At 35.9% G+C, this 17,816-nt stretch overlaps 1 protein-coding gene across 2 annotated transcripts in view; it reads right to left on the bottom strand.

The window, feature by feature from the left end:
* Positions 1 to 11,317: 11,317 nt before the first annotated feature.
* TMTC2 (transmembrane O-mannosyltransferase targeting cadherins 2) overlaps positions 11,318 to 17,816 on the bottom strand; it is a 259,847-nt gene continuing 253,348 nt past the window's right edge. The window contains exon 12 of one of the 2 annotated variants that reach the window (XM_072864568.1): positions 11,318 to 14,207. In XM_072864568.1, the coding sequence (XP_072720669.1) occupies positions 14,028 to 14,207 (180 nt within the window). In that variant the 3' untranslated portion in view covers positions 11,318 to 14,027. The remainder of the gene's footprint in view (positions 14,208 to 17,816) is intronic. The other variant, XM_072864577.1, reaches the window with a different exon arrangement.

Genomic DNA, 17,816 nt, shown 5'->3' with positions numbered 1-17,816 from the left:
TTTTGTGAAGGTCTTATTTGGAAATAAAACCATAGCCTATTTACTAATACTCATTCTTTAGCTTGCTTTCCTTTTCAAGCTTGCTGTAACAAAAAATTAATTATTGCTCTGCATAATTATCTTTTTTTTTAGTGAAGAATTAATAACACGATAAATAACAAGAAAAACTCTGGGGTCTTGGGGCTTGATTCATTTTTTACATATTGCTTTGGTGGAATTTCCATTTTTCCAAAATGGAAAATCCATTTTGCTTTGGTGGAATTTCTTTGGAATTACAAGAATGTGCCTGAGATTGTAGTGGGGCCCTATGATTTTTCCAGTTATGAAAGCATAATATGTGGGTATTTTAATAGGATGCAATGGGTGTGGGGGTTATTCTTTCCTGTAATAGACAGCTAGCTTTCAAAAACTTATGCATCTAATCCTTATTACAGCACTAGACTGAAAAACAGATATGGTAGAGGGGTCATTTGTCTTATATTTCTTTAATATATTCTCATGTGACATTCTCTGTCCTTGATGTATCCTATTCCTCCTACTAAAGATGGATTGCATTAGGCACCACTAGCTCTTCTTTGACCAGTTTCAAATGATCTGTGTATTTCAGGTAGTGTCCTGCTACTTTCTTGCCTTTCCCAACCTAACTTCTACATGTCCTATTTGGTCTCACTGGATTTCATTAAGCTCACCTAAAATGGGGAAGTTTATATTAAATCTTGGTTTTCCCAGTCCTCTGCTTTATGCAAAAATACTTTTAGTGTGACTATCCAAAATATTATGTTTTTAAAGGATTAGAGATTACATATTCTGGAGTGAGTACTGCAATCAATTACATTAAGGACCATGAAGGGCCTATCAATAGATCAAATCATTCTGGCTTCTCAGATGGAATAATTGTCATCATTTGTGTGCTGTAAGCATGAAACACATCATCTGGTACAATTATGGAAGTGGCTTAGACAAAATGAATTTATCAATTTGTTTTGTTAACCCTCTCAAATATAATTCTAGATCAGTCTAGTGTCAGGCTGTATCACTTCTACTCATGTTAACTTGCACTTCACCAAAAAGTAGATTATTGATTTCAGTGTGCATAACATCACACAAGTTACAGTAGACCAGCTGACATATAGTAAACATCCATGAAAATATGTTTAGTCACATCAAATGTGAGGTGACTAGCCTTAAATTAAGCTTCTTGCGTTCTTGCTTAATTAAATTAAATTAGCCCATGTTTGCAGTGACTACTGACAGTCACCGAGCCTCAGCTGACAAATATCCTGTAATAGCCACAACAGTTTGAAGGCACATTTGGACACTGCAATTAACTGCAAAGTTTGTAGGATTTTGTTGGTTTTGTGTTTGGTATTTTTTTAAGAAGCTCAAAGAAATCCAGACGTTGTTTTCCTTGTAAGGTGGTCCTGAAAGATAAGACCTCCTGTGAGCTTCAAGCACCAAAATGTCTATTCTAAGTCTAGCAAGCAAGTTTGTAATCAAAAGTGCTGTCATCGTTAAGGGGTTTGAGACTTTGGGTTGGGAAGCTTTTACATTTCAGGTATACATGCTTAATCTTTTATCCTGCCACAAGGACGTTAAGCCCTGATGCTTCAAGCTCCATAAAAGCCCACTCCTGCCATTGCGCAGACCTGCACTGAAGGAAGGAAAAGCTATGGGACTGTGAGAGTCAGGTGCAAGTTAAGCCCCTGAGAAGCTGAGAGGCGATCTACATGAAAACCAATGACTAATGCTTCCAACACTTCTTTGAAAAGGTAGACTTCATCAATGTATAAGCAATATTAAAACTGAAGATTAGATAAGATTAAAAGAATACATTTTATATTTTTAAAAAACCTCTACCTAATAAGCCATGTGACTCATGAATTTAAAAAAAGCAGGTTTCATGCTTCAGTCATTCCTCAACTGAATCTTTCAACTGAGCTGACAAATTGTTTGCTTTGCCTTAGCCTGTAAAAGTGGAATCTGCCAGTTGAATAGTTAGTACTGTGGCAAAAAGTGCTTAGCAAACAATCCTGAACCTACTCACAGGAGGGAGATGAGGCTGTTAGAAAAATCAGGGAGGGAGATGATCCTTTCAGAAAAATCAAGTGAGCATGCAATAAATTGCAGCTGTGACATGGAAGGTAGAGCCTAATGTAACTGTGAGAATCCAATCACTGAGAAAAAAATGAAATTAGGACAGAAAAAGGTGTCCATTACTGAAGTTATTTTTGGATTTTGTTTGGTAAATAATTTGAGGTACAATTTTTTCATTAAAAGTTAACATCATGCGAGCCAAAAAAGGATAAGCATTTCAGAGGAAAAAGTTGTTCACAAAATCTGTGACAGAGAAAACTAATTACTAACATACAAGAGTTATTATAACTGGACTTTACAAAAGAAAAACTATAACAAAGATTAAGTGTACATTTTACGCTCTTCCTCATGAGATAGCATATGTAGAACTAGATTCTTTGGTTTATACCAACTAGAATCTGCCCTTTTTGATATGAACTCAAGGTTACAGAGCCCCACATAATTTCAAGAGGTTTGGGATTTACTAGAGGTGTGGGTTGTATTTTTATTTTTCTCCCTTTTTTGGATTTAAAACATGAGTAAAAAAACTCACGTAACTTTCAGAAAATACAGCTTTTTATTTCAATTATATTTTGCTAGAGCAAAAATAAATTTCAGGCTGACATCGACCCCCCCTTGATTACTTGGCTTTGTCCTATCAATCATGATTATGTTCCTGCTACAACAATTAGTTTTTAATCAATTTTCAAACAACATTGCTCAGTGGACTGTGAAGTGCAGTTGAAGTCCATCATAAGAGAGGTCATATTGAAAATGACCAGAAATGATGCTTCTTGCAGATTGGGAGGAGGGGTTATACATAGGAAAGACAGAGAGATCACCTTCTTATCAGGCTTTAACATTCATTCAGTACAGCACTGACATAATTATAATTGTGCACTTGACAAACTGAAACATGAATTAGTTCTCAGTTGGATACTCTAGTTGCCATAATAACAGAAGCTCTCCAGGCATTTGGAGGGAATATATCTTCCAAGAAATTGTATTTTCCTAAACATACAAGAAAAAAACTCCTTTTGAAAAGTGTCCCTGTTATAATTTGATAATGTGACCTTGCACGGTAAAACAACTCACTGTTAGCGACCAGCACTTGCTCTGCTCCAGCACTGATGCTTTAAAGCAGCTTCTGTCTTGATGCTCTTAATAACACAGCTTCATATTGTCCGAGTGAGGCAGTAGGCTCTAACAGAAAAATATAGTGTACTTGAGGGGCTTCTCGTGTAAAAGTTACTGAACAGAGTATGTGTAAGAATAATTTTTATTGCACTAGGAGATCAGAAAAATCATCAGAGGAATGAACATATCAATGTAAACAAGTCCTTGTCGCAAACAGTTTTCCACAGTGAAATTTTAGCCACTCAATGACAAAACTGTTATCAACTTCAGCTGGGACAGGATTTCTTCCTTACAAGCCAAGTAGGTGAGAAGTAGGGGCACATTGTCTGAAAAGCTGCAGAAACTATAAGGCAACAAGATCTGTTGGTTGGGAACAGGCCCTCAAGCAGAAGGACCCTTGAGAATTTTCCTGTTTGAAATAGCGTGTTTGTTTATTTTTTCCGGGTTTGTCACATATAGTGCTATGTCTTGTTCTGTTTGGATTTTGATACTAATCAAAACTTCTCTCTTCGAGAGGCTGATTTATTGTCCCCCTCCCTGGTTTTCAAAGTACCACCAAGACAGAAATGGCTGGCAGGGGAAATTACTGCTAGAAAAGTATCAACATATTAAAGAACTTATTTAAAAGACATAACTATCTGGACCTTTTCCAGCATTTCAGTATTGCAGACACAGGATATACTGTATCCAATATAGAAGGATCGGACGGAATTGTTGCCATTAAACTATGCAGTGAGTGAGACTGCACTAAAAAAACCCCTTCAGTTCTTCTGATTGGGTATCCAACTCTGTGAATCACGTAGGCTCCTAGGGCTTAGCTATATGCACAGCGTTATCGTCCCCCTTGTAGCAGGTCTGCTCTACATGCTCATAGTGATCACCAATGTTTAATTTAACAGATGGTTGGAACCTGTACAATTCCTCTTAAGAGGTATGGGTATGGTTATATCATTCCCAATGTTGAATTAAAAGTAGAAATCCAACACCAAGTGATGCTGCTTATCCAGTCTAAGTCAATCTATCATTTCTACAGCTTTCTGAGTCTCTCTGATCTGAAATGTATGAGGCAATTTTACATTTTAAGTATTGCTGCCTTTTCTTGTCATTTAAGAGGCAAAAAGAGAGGTGCATATTAAAAATCTATTAACCTTACAAATAAGTAATTTATGTAAAAGTTAGATCTGCGTACTCTGTTATTCTTACTTATAGTTCCCTGAATGAGGCAGAAAAACTAATTACTTTTATTTATACAGTCCCCTTAGAGTAGAGTACTTTACAGCCAAGTAGAAGAAACAAATCACTGCTCTCGGGACAGTGCTGTCTGTAATGAATATAGCAGGGCAAGCAGGGACAAGAGCCAAAGGTAGGAGTGAGGTTATGGGATGACTAGGTTAGGGAAGTTCCAGAGATGATCTCTTCATCTTGTCACTTACAGAGATTCTAAGCAGGAAACAGTCAAAATGGTGTGACAATTTGGGATTTGCCAAAAAATGTCATGCAGTCCCATTCAACCCAAATTTCTGAGAGCCCAAATATCACTTGGTATTTTTACAGTAAGAAATAAAAATGGACAAAGCAATCAGTTGCGGTACAGCTTCCCACATTGTCTGCCTGCCTCTTTTTTTCCCCTGAAGTAGTAAGACTTGTCCCCAGGAATCCTCTTTAAAAAAACAACAACAAAAAATCCTGCATACTTTATTAAAAGGCTGCTCTTCCCCTTGTTTTGCCATTGAATGCCTTCTTTCCTGCAGTTTATGTTGAATTCAGTTTTAAAAGCCCACATTTCTCCATCATGACACTTTTCCTAGCTAAATCAATTTCTCGTCAAAACTTGAATTAAAGTGGCTTCTGTTCTCATATCAAATTTCATAGACTTGCTTTCAGAAATATGGGGGGGGGTGTGTGTCTTAGGATTAGGACCAAAATGGCCATTTCCTCCCCCCTCCTTTTTGTTTAGCTGTTAGTGTGTTGTTATGGTTACTTTTTAATTTGGGTGGTGAGAAACAAAACAGGAAACGTCTTTGAACCCTCTACCAAATGAGGACAGTAGGTTCAGGTCAGTGTCTGATCTGCTGCATAGCTTTGCAAGGTAATAATACTTGATACAAAATCAGAGGCCTTTTAAATTTGCATACTTTGCTTATAAACACTTTCAGGATGCTTTGGTCCAGTTTTTCTGTCATTTTGCATTTTGTTTCCCTTAGGCCTAACGAAGTCACTGGGATTCCACCTCTGCAAAGCAAAAAATTCACATAATCAAGACAGGTGGTCTTTTTCATATTTTTTTTTTAAATAAGCTGGATGAAATCCATGCATGGTTGCCAACTTGCATTTGCTTCTTCCTCCTGTCTCACTGATCATTCACTGGGGAACTGTCAAGGTCCAGCCTGCTTCTCCCAGCTCAGCTTCTCCCTGTGGTCAGTTAACACTTGTCCAAGTATTTACAGTAGAAATCATTTTTGTTTTGCAGTCCCTGTTACCCTTTCCAAGCATACCTTGCATACGAAAGATCAAATCTTTACATACACGCAACAAGCTATCAGCCAAGGCAATCAGAGAACCCAAGCATACCAGCCCTTAGAAGGTTATCTTTACACTTTGCAAGCCAGAAGACTGTAACAGTTCAAAAGATGCAGAAAAAAGAAAACTTTCTGATGTAACTCCTACCAGTACTCCTTTTTGAGACTTAGTGTATTATACTCTAGGTGTTCCAGGTATGACCTTCATTTAGCTTATGCATTACTTTCAGAAATAGACTCAGATGGACTCACCTGGTTTCAGGATTAGCAAAATTATGGTAAACGTCCTGACAAGCTGCAGTTGGCCTAAGTGTGGTGTGAAGATCCTGCTTCATAATTTTGTGCCTCTTCCAGGGAGACGTGAGATATGTTTCCATAGCTTCACTTGGAGTTACCTGGGCCCAGGTGCATGCATCAGTTTTCTGATTGATCACTATGGGCTTTGTACAGCTAATTATATGTTTATATGGGAACAAAGCTAAAAAGTAACTAAATACAATCACAAGACTTCTCCTTCCTGATCTTCCCTCAGAATAAAACAAATATAAAAAAGATGATCTGTTTGATGACATCTTTTATTAGTAATTTCTCAAATAGACTTGAAAAACTATTTCAAATATACCTTAGTTTATAAACAATAGATTTAAAAATGCACTATAACTGAAATTATGATAAAAAAACAAGGTAAGTACACAGCAAAAAATGATAGAACTTTAACAAATATTATTACACTGATCAATATAAAAAGCATTTGCGTAAGCTAATCTGTCTGTAAATCTAAATATTAAAAATTCAATTTGCAGAGGATTCTATTCTAAATATTAACAATTCTATTGCAGAGGCTAGGATTCCTTCTCTTTTCAAAATCACCAGCTTCACTGAGTTAAACAAAAATGTACTTTTATACGGTCACCTTTAATTGACAATCATATATCACTACTGAGAGACCACAAAAATCTTGAGCAGTACACATCTGATTTCACATGGCTTGACCTCTTTTTCTTCTTCCCATGCCAAATAGAGTAAAGTTTTCATATCAATCAGAATAAAATTTATAGTAAATAACTTATTCAAATCAATTGGATAAATATGTGCAGTGCTGACAAGATTATCAAAACAGCTGTGAAGGTGCTAATGGGACATACATGTGCACACATGTATAAAGCATGTCTTTAGCATGATGAACTGCAAAATACGTTGACTCGATATCAGGTTATTCTTAGAATGTTGAAGTCAATTGTAAATCAACCGTAATGTCATGAAATAAGCAATAAAAAGTTGCAAACAGCACTTGCAAGGAACTTAGAATAGTTTATAACATTTTTTAGCTTTTCATTTAAGTAGTTTCATTTGGGTTTTTAAAATTTTGATTTTTGAAAATCAGCAAGAAAATGTTTGGTGTTTTTTTAGTCATAACACTGCAGGCAGAAAAGTTCGACCCATCTGAAGAATTTGCTGTGATACATCTTCATTTGACCCATCTGTACTTCTTAGATTGAACAATGACAGGCAGCAAAGGTGGATAAGATCCAGATGGAAAGGTGCTATCTTATTAGACAAGCTGATACGGTTAGAAAAGGTGGATAAGATTTTCAGTTACTGAATCTTTCCATCAATCCTTAAAACTTAAATTAATGAGAGATTTGGTGTAGACCTAAATGGTCCATAGTTTATGGTCTTTGCGAAAAAACGAAACAAGTTTTATTTCTTTTTAACATCTTTGGCTATAAGGCACAAAAATGATGGAGAAGCTCAGTTCACACTCAAAGCTGTTCTCTGCCTTTAGCTTCAAGGAAAGCAGTTCCTCTTCTAGTCTCTAAATAATTCACAAAACTAACAAAGGAGAAGAGAAAGGGGAAACAATTATTCTATGCAAGAATATCCTAAAGACTCTTTCAACTGATGAGAACAACAATCAAAAGACTTATTCCATTAAAAAACAAAACAAAACAAAAAACTACTCCTCCCCCAAAACCCCCCAAATATCCAGAAACACAAACAGATTTACAGTTATATAGCTAAAAGATTAATTGCTACTCACAAACTTCATATAGAAACTGCATTTCAGAGGGAGGAACAGCAATTAAAAGTTGCTGTTTAAAAGAACAGCAAGATTTATTTTTTTATGACAGAGCCACTATGCTCTATCCATTAATTTTAAGGTATGACTGCCATTCATAGAGCTCTGTTGTTATTAATAGTAAGTTTATTAAAAAAAAAAAAATCCAATCGTTAAAGACTTTCTTTCATTAAGGAGTAGCAAAGGACAAAAAATGCTATGAAATGATGGTGGTTGAGAAGAAAGAAAAGATCCAATTTTACACCAGGAATAAGACATATTTTCTAGCATCCTATATCTTCATGTTGTCATATAAAAAGATTCACTGCCACAATAGGAAGAACAATGCTGGATTCCAGAAACTGTGGGTGTGCAGAAGTGACTCTTTGTTCTAATGATTGGCTTTGCATATTGGATGGAAACCAGAAGAGGGAATTGATTTAATATAAGGAACAATACACTGTATTATACACTCATGTACTGTAGAGAAATTTGTGGTTGTGGTTGCAACAAACATGTCAAAATAATAAATAAATCGATTCAATGTAAATTTAATTTCTCATTGTAATAAAGAAAAATACTGGCTATGCAGGAACATCTGTTTTCAAGAAAATTAGAGACAAAATAAAATATATTTCTCCAGAAAAGGACAAAAAATGCTTTGCTGACAGGAAAAAAAATCTAGAGAAGAAACTTGCAAAGCCTCTCAAATAATCTCTATTTTCTGGGACTACCTGGTACAGCAAACCACTGTATTATTTGGTTGAAAAATCTGTTCACCTGGTTTAAATCATTCCTGAAATCAAAACTGAACTCAAGTTTAGCCATCGAAGCCAAGTTTCATTTCTGCTTAGTTCAAAACAGAACCTGTGGCTTAAACTATTCAAACTCTGCAGGAACACTGCTTCATACAATCAGGTTCAGAGTTTCAGAAAAACAAAAATATCCATGTAAAAATAGAGTGTCGGCAGCTAAAAGACCGGTGATGCAAGGAAACATAGGCTTATGCACAAGTTCTATCAAATAAAAAACCCCCCCACAACTGTTCTCCCTGCACATGGCTTCCACACCTGTTTCTTCAAAAGGAAATCTTAAGGTTTTTTAAAACATAAATTTGTGCTCAAATGCACACAAACTGATACAGATTTGTAAACATAAACAACAATTTAATCTTCAAACCTTGCGCAGAAATATCTGTAAGCTCAATAATTTCAGTAAGTAAGTGCAATTATGCTTTGTCACTGAAACTATATTCAAAATAAATGAGTACTCAGCAAGCATGCACGATTTAATCTATTTCTTACACCTTTCTAGAAGGTCCACTCTGATGTTTCTGCCCTTCTGAAATGCTTCCTCATATGTAACCTTCAAAGCTGTCCAACTCCAGAGGTGTGGTTCCACCAAAGAGCCAGTGTACCATGACAGGGTAAATATGATAAAATAAAGAATATACAGGGAAGGGAGAAACATCAATTAGAAATTTGAAAACAAACACAACCGTAAAAGTTTTCTAATCAAGTGGCATTACTTGAAGTGTGTATTCAGTCTTTCATGGGGAATACATTGTTATGTCCTCAACTCTATTATACCATCTTCCCAGGCCAGCATTTCTGGTTGGTAATGTTTGGTTTTGATTTATTATACCAAAAGAACTTTTTTTAAGTCTGTATTGCATTTTTTTTTAAATTTACTGATGCATACCCTTTCCTGTAGTTTATCCTAGCATAACTTGATCTTGGGGTTCCTTCTTTGTTGTTGGCATAAAGCCTGTCCCCCTAAAATTCATACTCATTTCCACAAAAATGTCTGCATCTCCTCTCTGACACCTCCCTCTCCACCCCCTGCACAACATAGGATATATTCTATTCCTTAAAATACATTCTGCCAATGCCACACTACTGAATCTCAGAGACATTAAACATTCAGTATCCGTGTGAAGCAAGGCAGTGATTTTTCAAATTGCAGGGTCAGTCCAACTGAGGGAGCCTGTATAACATCTGAGTAGGGTCTCTATTTTATTTCAGAGGACCAGAAATAGAAGTTTCAAAAAGGTAAATGTTTATATGGGAGTCTCTTTAGATTTCCCACAATTTATTTCTAAATCTCCAAATTCTCTCATTAAAATCTCTCCTTTGCAACCCTTAGGGATGCAGCAAAATCAACATAGTAGGTCAGCTGTCATTGACTGTTCTCACACTTGAACTGGAGGCAAAGACTCTCTCATGCTACCTGCATTCACCCTTGTCAGGCAAAGCTGCTATGGGAATGCTTACAACACAGAGCCATGTTTGACAGTCCCAAGCCAGATCCAAATGAGCTGGTATATTTATGTAGAATAATTTAGTGCCTTACCGTTATACTAGTTCAAACCCCAGAAGTAATACAGCCATCTGTGCCAGCTACAAAGAGGAAGTTCAGATGGGCCTGTATAAGATGGCAGAACTAAAAAGCCACCGCAGAGCTGCCATGTGCCTCCATTAGACATGGAGATGCATCAGGAATCTGCTGCCCAAAAAAGTGTGATGCTTGGAAGAACAAGAACATTGGAAGCACAACACAAGGCAGACAGAACAGGATCTCACAGAGAAGGGTTTAGGGATAAAAAGCCAGAGCAGGAGTTCAAGCACGTTTAGACTCTATTCACATGAGAAAGTAGTGACACAGGTCAGATTATTCTTTGCATGCGCTGTATACATCATCTGCCATTTCATCAAAACCTACTTAGGCAAGGAATGACCACATCTGAAGGTAAGGCTTGATAAAAATAAGGCATGACAGTTGAATTTGGAAGTCAGTGACCCAAAGCCTCTCTAGTGCTCTACTCATGCCCATCAACGTTTTTCAACTGTAGAGCAAATCTATCAGTGCATAGGACCTGAATGCAACAGAACTAGGAAGGTATGAGAATATTAGTGTTAGGTCCATTGAGCTAAGAAGGCTCTGTCCATAGAAGATTAAGAGAAAACCAAAAGGTTAAAGAATCACGCCACTTCATAACATCCCCTGCGCAGGAAGGCAGCAGATGTGAAACTGATCATGTGACATCGCAGCACAAGAGAAAGGTGATCTCAGACACTAAAAAGCCCACGTATGTAAGCGAAGTCTTCTTTCCAGCTTTTGTAGCCAATTATACATTTCAGAAGCATTTTTACTGACATCATGTTTGTATGTCAATATAAAAATAATTTATAAATATATCTTATTCATCAGCTTTTATTCCCATAGAGTTTAGAAACAACAATCAAATATAATAGTTACCATACCTCTTTGGCTAGATCTAGTGAGTAGAAATATTAAAAAATGCTTCCAGAAAACCTTTTTGAAAATATCAGCTGAAGTATAATTGCAATAGAGTATAGAAAAAAGCCAGCTGTGACAGGTTGTACTCTATTTATGCTATATAGTTCTCCCATACATAAAACAGTCAATATAACTCATTAAATTAGAATAATTTTAAAAAACTCTGTTGTTACAGTAACAGATAAAGGAATGCACAGTGTATTAGTTATCAATGCTTTATTATTGAAAACAAAATTGAAATTCTCTTATCTGGCACATAAACAATTATTTCTACAAAAAGGAAAGCCTACAAATCTGATAATTTATACAAATAACAGTTTTTCAAAAAATAAAATTTTAATTTAGTAAACTTGTCTTGTGCTCTTTTTTTTTTTTTTAGCACTGTCTGCAATAATCCACCATAAATCCCTGAGCAGAGAGACATATTTTAAACATGTTTTAAATTCATCCCAAAAGAAGAAAGTCATCAAGCCCAGACCTATATTAAAAAAATGTATTCAGGGACATTCTTTTTAAATTTACGCTAGTCCTTTTTCCTTTCTTTTCTTTTTTTTTTTAGAGAAACAAACAAAAACAGTTATCAATGCAAGCATAACACTGCATCACAGGAGTGCTCCCCCTCTCCCCCTTTTGTGCAACGAATAAAAATTACTAAACAAGAATGAGTACAAGTTGAAGGAGACAAATAACATAGTGAATGGTTAAGACCAAGAAGCCATCGAAGTTTGATGGCTGTTGAGCAAATAAAGCTGTAGGATACCACAGTTTCATACTGAGTTCAGTTATAGTTACTATCTAATTTATTTCTATACTTTTTCCAGAAAGTCAGTAAAGCAGAAGAATAAGTTCAAGCTACCATTGTATTCTAACACTGGTTTCAATGATGAAATTCAACTTTTGACCCTTCAATTTTGCTTTTCCAGCCATAACGTTATTTGAGAAAAAGTTGACATACTTCACAAAACCAAACAATCTTGCCCCTCTGGCCTTTCTGGTAGCCAGTTGTAAACTTAGCAACTTATGGCATTTTAGTGAGCAAGAGGAAAGAAAAGGAAACACACACTACTACAATTTTTTACTATACTGACTTTGAAACAGCTACTCCCCAATCTATTTCAATACAGATTTAAAATCCAAGTGTAAGGGGAGAATGACCAAGAAGGTCGAGTATAACTCAAGTGTCCCCTTTGCAATTAGGTACACACACTAACCAGAGAAAATGCAAGGAAAACCAAACAAAAGAAATAGCAACACTTACAGACTGTTGTGTTAATGGCAAGAAACGTTGCTGCAGTCAAGTAATAAATAAATAAATACAGCAAAGTATTCTCTACAGTTTTGTTGGAATGGTGCTCAACAGTTAAAAAGCGAAAAAAAAAAACCCAAACCCTTTCTCAGTAATAGTTGTTTTTAACAGAAGATCCTGAAGAAGCTTCAGTTCAAGGTGCTCTACCACTTTAACATTATATCTACCATTATGAAAAGAACACTGAAGCAGATACCAACAAAATGAAATAGTAAATTTTCTTACAAGCAATAATACTTATTCCAAAGAAAGAAAGCAGTTAACAAATGGCCTGGAAAAAACTGACTAAAGCTTCAATACACTGCAATTTAAAATAAATTATTTTTACATTTAAAAACCGAAGACTAAAACAGTAACTAGGCCAAATAATTCTGAAACAGAAATATATTGAATGTCACCAAAAGCATATTTAGATATTTGACAGCTCTGCTGCTAGCACACATGTCAGAATACAAACAGAATGCTAATATTTGGTTAGAATCTGAACAGGTAATATTTTTTAAAACGCCACCACTGTGAAAAGTAACCAGCAACCACCTTTACAGATTTCTCTTGATCTACACTGTTTTAAGCATGATCTAATCCAGTCCCTTCAGTTATTTGCTAGCCTCACCAATGTATAACACCCCCTTTTCTCTGAGTTGCTCATGAAGTCTCATTTGTAGCACATCCAAGCACTAATATTTTCAAATCTCACTTGGCTGAGTTATTGCAAAAATATTGTATGCAGACTCCAGTTTAAAGTTGGTCTTATCTGACACCAATGTAAAGAGAGTCAAACACACTGTTCTATAATACCTTTTTTTTTTTCTTAAGATGACAGTCTGACCACACTCATTTGATATCAGGGCAAACATCAGTCTTGCTTGTATTGCTAAATAATACCTCTGGACTTATTTTTTTTTTACCACTCTACGTACACATCTGATGTAGAATATGGGCAGTTCCTTGCTCATTCTGTCTAGTCCACAGCCATTTGACTGTGTATCTCAAGAAAACTGCATTAAAACTTAACAAGCTGAAATAATATGCATATTCTCAGTAAACAATTATGAATGCTGTCATCTAATCACAAGTGACAGGTTTGGAAAAAAAAGAAAAATTGGCCAAGTAAGCTGTGAAATTGGTAAGCAAGTGGTCCTAGAGTGAGATACAGCAACATTAAGACAAACTGCAAACACACTGGATTTAGTATACATTTTAATGAGTTACAGTATCAGCAAAATACTTTAACCTACTATTACGACTTTTATTCCCATATGGCTTAGTGTATACTGTACAATTTTCCCTTAGTACTTCTACGACAGTATACATTTCAAGTACCCACTCAAAAGTGAGCAATATGGGATTTGCAATGATTTATCAAATATGCCAAAACACCTTCTCTCAAGTGTTATGGTTCTAAATATTTTTGTGGGGTAACAAGTCCTTCACGAATATCTCAAAGCCTCCTTTTTCTATTTATCTAGCAAAAAAACTTATGCCAAAAAAGCAGAATAGGTTCTCCTAGCAGCAATTAAGACCTCTGATCCTAGCAGTCAAGTCCAATGAGTTCTCTGATCAGACAACTGTGTGGAAGTTCTAGTTTGTGATTTTAATCAATTTAAGAAAAAAAAGTTCAGAGTTTTCATCATCATGTTTTGGATGTCTTCAAACCTTGTTTCTCCATGATATTCCACAATTTGCGAAGATTAGACTGAGTGATGACATCATCAGGTTTAAGTTGAAGAGCAAGGAGGTAGTTTTCTTCAGCCTCTTTCAGTTTACCGTTCAGATGGAGAATGGCTCCAAGATTCATTAGGGCAGCTGGATACTGGTACAAAAAAAGGGAAGAAGAAATATTAGGAATATTTTCAGGTTTTCTTTTCAGACAATCTTCTTCCACTTAAACAAATTATTCCCTTATGTTTGCAGACTTTTCATGGAAGCAATTTAGCAATTTAAGCAAATAGAGATAACAAGAAAAAGTTTCTGAACAGCTGCTGTATACTTTATGCTTTAAACAGGGCAAGCTCTGGTGTCTACAGACATAGACTTCTCTCTTTAATGAGAAAACACAGAACTCATAAAGCCTTACATGTGGTAATGTCGGCATAGTACAGTTTCCAAGAGAAAATTAAAGTAATCCAAGAGTGGATTAAAGACAGGAATTTAATTTTAATTCAACCCATTGCCAATAAAGAGTTTATAATTGTTGGGAATAGTTAACACATTGGAACTCATCCCTTTTTTCTCTTTGTCTTAATTATAACTAGTAGAAAATACAATCTGTTCTCAGATTCTAAGGATGTTCAGAGGTCCTAGGATATCCATTTAGTTTCAGGCTGTGGCAATTATTTCTTAATGAATGACCAAATAAAATTAACAATGGTGGAAACACATGCTATTTTAATAACAAAGATGTGAAAATTTCATAACAAACCCATTAAAAAGCTTCTTACATTACTAACAATTTTTCCATCTTTAGCTAAGACAAAATGTTTTTTGTTTTTATTTTTTCACCTTTCCATTATTCCATTATGAAATAATAGGTTGTTCACGATAATTACACATGCCTGGTTACTGGAGTTAACAAATATTACAAGGACAGAAAAGCAGATTTATGAAGCTGAAGAGAACAGTCTAACCTACCTTTTTGCAAGTACCTAAGGTATTCATGTGCTAGTGAGAGCACCATAAAGGCATTTGCCAAACCAGTACCTTGCATTTCAAAGAAAAAGGGGAAAAAATACTATACAAAGTTCACTATGGTTTTCCCCCTCAGGTCACTATCATTTCCAGTGAGCTTTAGGAACACTCACTTTCCAAGTCACATAGTTTTGCCTCAGAGGATAAGTGTTTCAAGACACCACTCACCAGTGTTCTGATCAAAATGCCATACTCAAAATGTGAAGCCACATGGAAACTCAGCTTCAGACTACTGGGTGGGGGTGCTGGTATGCTTTAGAAGCCCTTTAGTGACAAGAACTTCAGGAAAATATGGTAGGTAGAAGGCCAATAAAATACACGCTAGAGTTGGTCTCCCAGACTGATGTGGTAATAGGAAGTCATTAGGATGAAGAAGACTTACCTATGTTCCAAACCTGTCCGCTACCAAGTTATACTCATTACTCTTATCCTTCTGAATCAAGCTTCAAAAAAACCCCCCATAATTCTTGTGTCCAAAACCTGCATTTTGTGGAAATGTTGTTCAGAAAATTCTCTAGTTTTATGTCCTACAAATATTTCATATTTTTTCAGCTTTCTTGCTGCTTCTTTTCACCTGTTAACCTATGCATCACAAAACCTCATAAAGAACTGTGACACATCAAATTTTCAGAACAACTGCCTTCCAGAGTTTTAAAATTAAGCAAAACAAAATAAGTTCAGCACTCCCCATTGTAAACATCATAATGCTAATGCAGAGGAATCTGAAAATGTTATTTTTAGATATAGCTTGTCTTGCTTTAACCTGACAGATTATTTCTACCACCCCTAAGTCAGTTACTTTGTTCTACTAAAAATCAAAACAAAAACCCAAACCAGCTGGATTTTATAAGGTTTTCCCAGTTAAATACTCTTCAACATTTCCTCTTCTGTCATATTCTGTACAAAGAAGGAAAACTAAGCCCCTGAAATGTAATCTTAGCTATGGACAACACATACTGGCAGCCACACTATCACAGCTCCACTTTTGCAGTGCCAGTCTTGCATACGATTTTATAATGGAATAATACACTCCTTAATTACAGATGTTCTGGGTGCCAACTGAAGTGATCCAAGCAAAGAATGATTGGAAAACAGCTCCACTGTATATGGATAGCTGTCTAAATATCTACGTATTTTATTTATTCATTTATTTTTGGACTTAAGATCGTTTAAGAGAATTTTCTCAAATCATGAGTAGGATGGCCCATTCCCACTAATTGTGCTCCTTATTTGTCTAATTAGAGTGTATGAATCAAATAGATTTTTTCAAGAGCACAGTTATTGACACAGAACTGTCTTCTCACTTGAAATATAACTATGTGTGTATGTTTGCATCTAGACAAAGCTTACAATGGATAAGGATTACAAAACCTTAAACCTAGAAAAACTCATATTAAATAAGACACAAGTTAAAATGTGCTCAGGGCTAATACCACAGCATCCACAAACTTATTGTGTGGGAAGTAACACAGTTGTCTCATACGGCTTCCAGAATTCCTCTCCATTTCCTTCACACACCCCTGAAAATATGGTATGTGTATGGTACTAATCAAGTACTCTAAAGAATGTCATATATATAAGACTATACGCCTAGCTAAGAAAACTCTTCTGCCATCATGTCTTTAATTTGATATATCATTTCACTAGAACAAGCAACAAAAACATCTAGAAAAAGGACAAACTGCATGCCTTTTAACTGAACTTGAAATTTTCCAACTTCTACACATCATTCCTGATTTCCTGGAGACCCAAAAAATTTTAGGCCATTAAAGCTCTAAACAAATGTATCCATGGAAAATGTGAACTGATAACTCACTTCAGGCAGTGCTGAAAGCTTGTTCCAACTCCTCCATGTTTCAAATGAGGAAGTGCATAGGATTTCGGAAAGAATGCTCCCTAACTTTCTAGGGTATCAACCACCCATCTGTGGTTTATTGTAACAGGCACAAGAATTTTGGGTGACTGCAAGATTATACATCAGTGCCATCACTCTCTGACAGCTATAAATGATGGGTCTGAGGACAAGAGAGCAACAGACATTTGCTATAGTTTTTCTTCACATATATTGTCTTTTATTAAAGACAGCTGATAAAACTTTTCAGTACGTTAACAAAGCCAGTCGGCAGCTACCAGTGCAATAACATGGGACTTGTAGCACTGTATAACAAATGACACCACCTACTACTTCAGAGACTTGAAAGGAGAAACAGGCCTGCCTTCATTTCCTTTTGGAGACAGATGCTTTACATCAAAAAAAGCTGACTGGCATTTCTATCGGGGTTATAAATGCTGTCTTTTATGGTCTATTGGGAATTATTCCCTTTATTAGCATTTTTATCGTGGTGTGCTTGTTTCCTTAGTGGGTTTTTTTGAGGGGTGGGGGAGGTGCTCGTGGGGAGGAGAGGAGAGGAATAACAGAGTAGTTAATGAATAACAAAATAGCAAAAGGCATGCTTTTAGTTGCCTGAGGTGGTTTTGGTTTACGTTAATGGCAATTCTTTCAAACTTTCTCTGTACTACCAAAATAAAAGGAGAGCCTTGAGGCACGCAAAAATTTTCATGTAAATTAAAGTCCTCTCTGAATGTCCAAATAATTCAAAATAATTCTGAGTAGTATTTTGGGATTACACTAATGTGACCAAGTACAGTATCGGACCCACAAACACAATAAATCTTAATGACACAGAAGATGAACTAATTCCTTGTTCATCATCTCTAGCTCCACATACAGCAA

This window comes from Ciconia boyciana, chromosome 1 (genome assembly GCF_034638445.1).
Source record: "Ciconia boyciana chromosome 1, ASM3463844v1, whole genome shotgun sequence".
In the NCBI taxonomy this organism is placed as follows: Eukaryota; Metazoa; Chordata; class Aves; order Ciconiiformes; family Ciconiidae; genus Ciconia; species Ciconia boyciana.
This window is presented reverse-complemented; position numbering and strand designations above follow the sequence as displayed.